Source organism: Mus caroli, unplaced genomic scaffold (assembly GCF_978045245.1).
Source record: "Mus caroli unplaced genomic scaffold, Mus_caroli_1 scaffold_2, whole genome shotgun sequence".
NCBI classification, from domain to species: Eukaryota; Metazoa; Chordata; class Mammalia; order Rodentia; family Muridae; genus Mus; species Mus caroli.
This window is the reverse complement of record NW_028227257.1, coordinates 162,820,447-162,828,306: the sequence shown is the minus strand read 5'-3', so window position 1 is coordinate 162,828,306 and position 7,860 is coordinate 162,820,447. Positions and strand designations below refer to the sequence as shown.

The window sequence follows — 7,860 nt, the reverse complement described above, 5'->3', positions numbered from 1 at the left end:
CCCGTCTCCTACCCCCACCCCCCAACACTATTTCAACGAGTAATTTATCTTAGTTCTGCTTTTTAAATAAAGGTCATTCTCCAGGCTTTCATTTGTCTGCCTTCCCTTTCTATCGCCACTAGCACATATTTGGGTGGTGGGAGAGAGTTCTTAAATAGGACCCTTATGCGAGGAACATGGGAATAAGGGAACCACTATTCTGGAACTTGCCCACTTGACCCTTAGCGTTCCCCATCCGACCCCTTCCTGCTCTCTTCCTTCCTCTGGCTGTTCTTCCAGGAGCCTGAGCACCTCAGGTCCGCACGCAGTAAACTGAGTTTTGTTGGAGGCTTTGGTAGGTTTCCTCATGGAAAGCTTTGAGTGTTTCTTCTGGTTCGCTTGTGTGTAGATGCTCGGTCGGGGCAACCCAATCCCCTACCCTTTCGTTCGGTAGATCCACCGACCGAGCAGGCGCTCTCTCAAGGAATGCTGACACTCAAATGATGCACACAGCCGTTCATTCACAGCGAAAAAAACAGTGGATGGGGCTTGCCTGAAGCACGTGGCCTCCGGTGATTCCTAGTAGAGAGGAGGCACGCGGGTGAGAAGCCAGGGAAGAAGCTGGCAGGCAGGGATACAGCATGTGCCTGAATCCCCGCCGGGCTCCCTGCTTGCCTAAGTCTCCCCCTGCAATCCAAAGCGCAGATCAATTTCCCTCTTTACCAGTAGGACAGCTTTTTCGTTGAAAAGTGGGGGGAGGAGGGGCACGACAAGGAAAAAAGAAAAGGAAGTGTGCTCGCATGTTAACTTGGTTTTCCCCCCCTCCATGTGCTTCCAAATTAAAAAGTGGCCTCTTAGGCGACAAGCCTGCGGTTTTCACAGTGTAAAACGGATTAGTGGGCAAGCTCCTGCCCTTCTCGACTTTCGCTTGCGGTTTGCAACCCCCATGGCGGGTCTGACCCGGAGGCACCTGCCCAAGCGAGCTTTGCCCGCAGCTGCCTAGCGTGTGGACTCCGCTTCTCAGGCGCTAACACCCACCCCAGGGACCATCGGCCATCCACCCGCGGGGCGGTTCCCAGGCCCAGTGCCCAGGGGGAGGGGAGTTCCCACGGTGTGAATTATCCGCATACTCAAAGCCAGCAGCCGGCCTTCAAGCCCGGTGCGTTCCAGTCCCGGCTCTCCTCCGCCGCTCCCGGGTCATGGGTGTGCCATAGTCCAGGGACAGTCTGCAGCCCCATGCTCCCAGGCGCCAACCGAGAGGGAATAGACTGAGACCTCGCGGAACTTTACTTGCTCATTCATAGGGTTTCCTCCAAGAAGCTGAAGTTCGTGGAGGACACTTCCAAGAGTTTTCATATGTTTATCAGTCGATTCAAGAAAGAAAGAAGAAAAAAAAAGTATAGGATAACACCGAGCAGAGGTCGCTGAAGGCGCAAGACGTGGATCCCACACAGGCTGGACGCGTGGTCCAGTCCTATAGTACGTGCACCTGTTCACGAATTTGCTGGGAATGAGAAGATTCCGAGATTGGCCAATCTCATCCCATGCTCACAGTCACTTACGTATAATAAAGAAAAGTCAAAGTTTGCTTTCCAGTTATAGAAAGGCCTTGAAGCAAGATTTAGGCATCCTTACACTGCTGGGAAATATCAATGTGACTTGTCGATCCACAGTGGGACATCCAAAGAAGAGGTTCTGCAGATGGTGGGGCCAAGGGTCCAGAAAATAGCATCAGTGAGGGACAGACTCCGGGATTCTGGTCCGTCAGGCCCGTTTCGCTTGGAGGACCCTTGCGCACGGGGGTGAGGCGAGAACTACCCACCTCCACCCACATTCACTAGCATGATAGATTATCAGGCAGTTCCACCTTAAGAGTCCCGGAGCGCCCGGCTGCGGAGATCCCTGGCACCTGCAGGGGGCGCTGGTGCCTCGCGGTTCCTCCCGCGCCAGGGCACAGCAGGCTCTGCAGCTTCCAGGCCTTAGTCCCCGGAGGGGGTGGGGACCCTAGGGAAGGAAGGGCGCGGGTGCGGCCGCTAGGTAAGGAACCCGAGACCTCCAGGATTGAAAAACAGCCTCAACGAGGCGCTAGCCGCGAGGAGCTTTCCGTCATTCGGGCCAGAGAGGAAGTGCAAGCAGGCGCCCTTCCCTGCCCCCACCGCCTGCCTTCCTGCGTCCCTCCACCTCCGCTCTCCGACCCCGGCCGTGCTTCCCAGACCCTTTGTTCTCCAGGTTGGGAGCAGCTGGATGGGTTCCCCGGGGAGGAGGTGTCCCCGCTGCACGTGGAGGGGAAAGGATTGTCCCCAGGCTTCCGACCCTCAGTTCTCGCCTTTAGAGTCCCCTGAGCCCCACCGCCCTTGACTTGGGCAGCTCCGTGCGGGCTTTCCCGCCTCTCTTTCCACGTCGCAGCCTCCCGGGTCTCCAGGAAGAGGAAGGGTAAAGACTGACGCCAGGGGTTAGAGAGACCACGTCTACTTCCAGGCGCTGAGAAACTCCTGGGACTCGTTTGGGCCTGAACCCACAGCGCCCGCCGCAGGTCGCAGAGGACATCCTCGGACCTTGGGCGCATGGTCCCAGCACAGCCTCTCTTCGTGAGGACCCCAGAGCCCTAGAAGGGAGAATGGGACATTGTATGTCGCGCCCAGGAGTCTGATTGCAAACGAACGCCCTCTCCACCCCACCCTCGGCGGTGCCACCCGCGTCGCCCCTCTGCTGCGCGTGACCCCAAGGGCTTGGGCGATTGTGTCTCCCTGAGTACAGTTACAATTGTGTTCGGCTTAATTTCTTACTTGTTTGAAGGCGTCGCGGAGTAAAGCGAGGGGAGCAGGATGTGGGGTGGGGGAGGGGAGCTAGAGCGCGAAACTGTGGGGGAGGGGAGGGCAATTGCACAGTGAAGGGTCCCGTGTCCGAGGTGACCAGGCAGCACTGCTCATCCAGGCCCAGGATCTGGGCCCAGGAGCCGTAGCCCGGCGGAGCTCTCCCCAGCCTCCGCCCTGTGCACGAATCTCCGCAGACTGCAATCCTCATTCCTCGCACTCCAGCACGTTTGCTCTCGGCCAGGTTGGGGGAGGGTTCCGTACCAGCAGGGTGTCACCAAGTAGGTGCAGCGGCTGGAGTAGCTGCTCGGCCTGTGGATGTAGGCTCCAGGCTTACGGGAGGCCCCCTCCCGCCTCTTGGCTTGACCCAGGTCCTCACTGGCTGGTCTAAAGGCGCGCTAGCACTTCTCTCCGCAGCGGGTTCCGGGGGACACACCCCGTCCCCACCCCTGAGAGCTGGCGGCCAGCTCGGTATGCCAGGCGGCCAGACGGGCGCCCTGCCAAATTCCGCGTTCCTCTCCAGGAGACGGGGAATTGCGTCCCAGGCTCGGGAAAGCCGGTAGTTCGGGCTTGGGACTGGCTTGCAAAGCCTCCCCCCCCCCCCCCCGCACCCCCAAGGCGCCAGGGACGCCTCTGCAGGTTGGATTCCTGCTCCGTATCACTTCAATTTTAATTAATCTTTTAAAACACCGCTGTCACGTCGCTTGCAGAAAATTAATCAAACTTGAATCCTTGTTGCATAGCAAGAATTTCGATCCAAGTCTTTTAAAAAGGACTTGACTTTGCAAAGTCACGTCTTTTACAGTTCCTTCATTCCCCCTTTAGCAAGGGAAATACTGCAAAAGTCAGGACATGTTTGCTTCTTTCTGCCTTTAAAATGAAACTCTGCTTATTTCTGATCTTTATTTTCCTATCTTTGAACAAAAAAAGTTAAGCGATAAATTGCCTACCTCTGTTAATTCAAAATATAATTAGTTTGAATGATCTTTGTTTAAGAGCCCAGATAAACTAAGATAATCTTAATTTTAGTGTGACACGACCCCTATTTTTCCTTGTGAATAATGAGAATAAAGAAGTCATTAATTAATACCAAGGTATCTTCATAAAAGATGGTATCTGGTGGTGCTGAGACACTGAAACATTGGTTGTATTAGTAATTGATACTGTATAATTGAACATGAAGATAGTCATCTGTTTTTAACCTCAAAGCTTGGAGTTTATTTGGTGATTACTGAGCTTCTAATAATTTTAGTCCCTTCTTGATGCAAAAATAATTCTTAAGAGTCCCAGTTCCCATGCAACAGAGGCTGCTTGTTAAAGCCCACCCCTCAGAATGACTGTGAAGCTATGCCATGCAGCAACTCTTCCTGTTCCATTATTAGAGGTGAATTTGCACCTCTGCCTTCATGTCTAATCACATTTTCCTTTGCTGTGACTTGCTAAAATACAAGACTATATGTATCTTTGTATTGCTGCTTTGTCTCCTTGCTGTAGTCAATTGACTCAGCTTAATACATGATTCCTAAGACTTTCAATATTTTAAGTTTCTAAGATTTGAAGACGAATTCCATTAAAGAATCAAAATTTTTGTAGAGTGGTTGCCACACACCAGTCTCTGATCAAACCCACAACCTGCATTAGCTCATACCTTTCTGTTATTAAAACTGCAAAACACATTCCCCCTTTCTAACATGAACTGAAAAACAGCTACTGCAGTTTTCTGGGCTAAATTTAGTGTTAGTACAACTTTTGGCCTTAATATAAAATCCTCTCCAAAGTAATAAAGTCTTCCAAATAACAACGGATATTTAGACTCTAACTGTAAAGTGTCTAGTTATTTCTCACCATGAATTTGCTAATGGCCCTGCCTTTTGACCAATCTAAAGGGCTATATGATGTTTTTCTCATATGTACAAAGTTAGGAAAACCCTGTGATATCTTTCTCCAAGCACGTGTCATCCCAAGTAAGTATGAAGTATTTTATACCACATCAATATTCTTAGACTCGACTCTACTCCACCCATCTGAGCATCCTGCTTAATTATCAGCACTAGTCCTGAAACTGTTGGAAAGTGCTTCAGCTTCACTCTTTAATTTCTCCTTTACTACAATTAAAACTTTCGGCCAGTCTATGGTGGTGTAATACTCTTTTCTTGGATCTTATATTTTCCCACTATAATTTAGGCTGAAATGGGATTAAAACAGGATCTAGAGTTCTAATCTCGGTTGGTGTTTTGGTGTATTCACAGTAATGAGTCCTATTCCCTGCGGTCATGAAGCTCCCAAATGCCAATCAAGCAAACTGATTCAGAAATGCCATTGTTCGGCTCCCACGTCACTCGCCTTCCTCTCATTTTATTGAACAATACCGGAGTTCTCTGATCAGTCATTCGGAATATGAGGCATTATCTGGAGAAAATTCACAAAGTGTCTTGATCTTTCTTTGGGAGATACTGTTAAGGGGCTTCCGCAAGGCAGAGAGCTTGTTTATATTTCTATCTTTGGACAGCACTGTGGATAGGACAAAAAAAAAAAAAAAAAAAAAAAAAAAAAAAAAAAAAAAAAAAAAAAGCAAGGAATACCTCCTGAAAGAAAATCATGCCGTAAATCCGTCAAAAATTAATTCAGTCCAGTCGAATGTTACATTTCTATTTTCGTGTTGTAAGAGTGCTTATTTGTCATCTAAGAAAGTATTACAGGGCGGGGTTCAGTTGACATGCCCCCACATCCAATCAGGTTTCACCCATCTAATAATACTGATGTGTTTACACTAGTTAACTAAGAATTTATTTGGGAACTGGGAAGAACTAAGCTTCACTAGGAAGCTTTCTCCCCTGCCCACTCAGGGAACCTCTACCCAGAACTCACTCGCTTTTCCCAGTCACAATTCTGGGTCATTCGTGCCTGTGTCCCTGCCCTGAGACAATTCCCAAAGCTGAAGGCGTCTATAGTGTTACCAGCTCCAAACAGCCCAAATTAATAATCAACTTAATTCATGGAGGACTCGAGCCTTTATCCTCAGTTCCCTGAAGGCAGCGGGTATGGAGCCCGGCTCCTGCGAGCATTTCCTTACAGGGAAGCAGGCCTGCAGGGACAGATGTCAGGGGAAAAGCGATCGATGGCGACTTTCACCTACAGGGTTATGGGTAAGGAAGCAGGAATCAACCCTCTAACTATGGGTTCTCAGATCGGAATTCATGCAAACGCGACAGCCTCGCAGGCTCGGGCTACTTGCAACACCCTTTTGCCACACGCACACGGCCCGCGCGTCTTCCGCGCACACTTCGAGCAGAGGTGACAAGTGAAGGCCGCAGAGGTGGGGACAGAAGGTGGAGCCACTCTCGGAAGGGTCGTGATCGATCAATTTAAAGTAAAAGATTTTTTTTTTTTTTTTAAATTCCAGGCTCCCCTTCGGAGGAGAGAGGGAAAGCTTCCCGCGGCCTTCCTGTCCTCGCTACCCGGGGCTTCTGAGCAGCGGCATGGAGGTCTCGGAGGCTGTTAGTCCGACCCGGGGCCCCTGGCTGCAGCCGGCTCCGCAGGGAGGCTGAGCATCCCCGGGAGGATCCGGTTTCCCCGGCGCTAACGCCCGCGCCGCACGCGCTTTTCCCTTTCTCAGCAAGCGGGAAAGGCCTGCTCTCTCCGGGAGCTGAAAGCCGGCGGCCTGGAGGCACCAAGGGCTTGCAGGAAACCCGAGCTCCCTGCGACCAGCTCTGCGAGAAGGGGCGGGGGAGAGCCCAGCAAGCCGCCCGGGAGGCTGGCCGTGCGAATTCCTGAGGAAAAGCCCCTCTGGAAGAAGTCAGACTTCTGCCCCTCCCCCGTCCTTCCTTCTAGTTGTCTCCGCTCCACCCTGCCCTGCTCTCACCTGCGACCTGGCTGAGGGCTTAGCCCCTCACCTCACCCAACCCCATCCTTCAGTTCCATCTCCTCCTTGACCTTTCTGAGGCCTGGGCCAGGGTAGCCAGGGTGTTGCAGAGGAAATGAAATTGTTCTGGAGATTACAGTGGGGCTTTTGGCTAGGCTCCCTACCCACCCACCCCTCTTTCTCCTGCTTCCACGTTAAGTACCAACTTGTATCTCCTTTCACAAGAATAGACAAATTTTCTCGCTGATTTGCAGTTTTGCAAAGTTCGACACACAGACCAGTGAACCTTAAGCGCCCTTGTGCGGACACACATTGTAGAGATTTGTCACGAACTCTCGGCAGCGATTATAATGACAGGTGAATCCAGCAGCCCCAGGGGGAACATGACCAAAGTCTAAGACTTACAATAGGTTAGGGACCCAACGACTCCTCAGACACTTCAAGCAACAGGTACCTATACCAAGCAGGCTTTGGAGAGTCCAGTCCAGAGCCTTGGCCCTGGACTCAGTAGGTGTACCACAGTGACCAGAGACTAAAGGCCCCCACCACGTGTCTTCCCCTGGGAGATGCCTTCTCTCCAGATTTCTCCAGAGTCACATAACACCAGAAATCTCAGAACTCTCCTCTCTGCCTAGGCACAGGCAGGCCCTGGTTTTGTACATATTCTTACATGATTCAAAATAGAGAGGAAGATGGTGAAGAAAAGAGACCGAAGCAAGCAGAAAGGGACCAGCGTACAAAAATAAAAGATGGGATTCACAACAGCTCTTTCTTACCCAAATGTCCCCCAATTCAGTCTTCCCCACATTCAGGAAGAGATACCCGGCCTCAGTAACTACCTCCTCGAGGTCAAGTCCCTGAGTGACATTTCACACCTGAACCTGGTTGAACACAACCTTAAGAGAGGAAGGAGCCATGTAGCTTAAGAGAGATAAACAGCTTTATGGGGCATAATAGCCTCCCTGTAGCTGCTCTGCTCTTCACAGAAAGCCTGGGAGATTCAAGCTGCAGGAACCTAAGTGCTCTGTTACACAACCAGTCTCAGCCTTAACCCACCATGTTCAGCCCGAATTAGATTGAAAGAAATGAGGAAGCTTAGGGTTCCTTCTCCTGCCTGGTCTGTTCCATGATGAGGAGATGCACTCACAGAAATACAGCTGGTCCTTAGGGCCATGTTTGCAAGTGAGAGCTAGTCATCACTGTGAT

At 51.1% G+C, this 7,860-nt stretch overlaps 1 protein-coding gene across 1 annotated transcript; it reads right to left on the bottom strand.

Annotated features, from left to right (window-relative positions):
- Positions 1–2,207: 2,207 nt before the first annotated feature.
- LOC115029060 (uncharacterized) lies at positions 2,208–3,832 on the bottom strand. Its single transcript, XM_029469208.2, has 2 exons — positions 2,766–3,832; positions 2,208–2,584 (listed from the first exon to the last, which is right to left on the bottom strand). The coding sequence occupies exons 1-2, from the start codon at positions 3,001–3,003 to the stop codon at positions 2,448–2,450; spliced, it is 375 nt and encodes a 124-aa protein (XP_029325068.1). The 5' UTR covers positions 3,004–3,832; the 3' UTR covers positions 2,208–2,447.
- Between the last annotated feature and the right edge of the window lie 4,028 nt (positions 3,833–7,860).

Bases quoted from the DNA above. Each gene is read 5' to 3' on its own strand.
- LOC115029060 (XM_029469208.2), bottom strand. From the start codon at position 3,003: ATGAGGATTGCAGTCTGCGGAGATTCGTGCACAGGGCGGAGGCTGGGG. The intron at 2,585-2,765 runs GTAAGAAATTAA...TCTCCCTTCTAG, and splicing joins TCCGCGACGCCTTCAAACAA to GGCTCTGGGGTCCTCACGAA.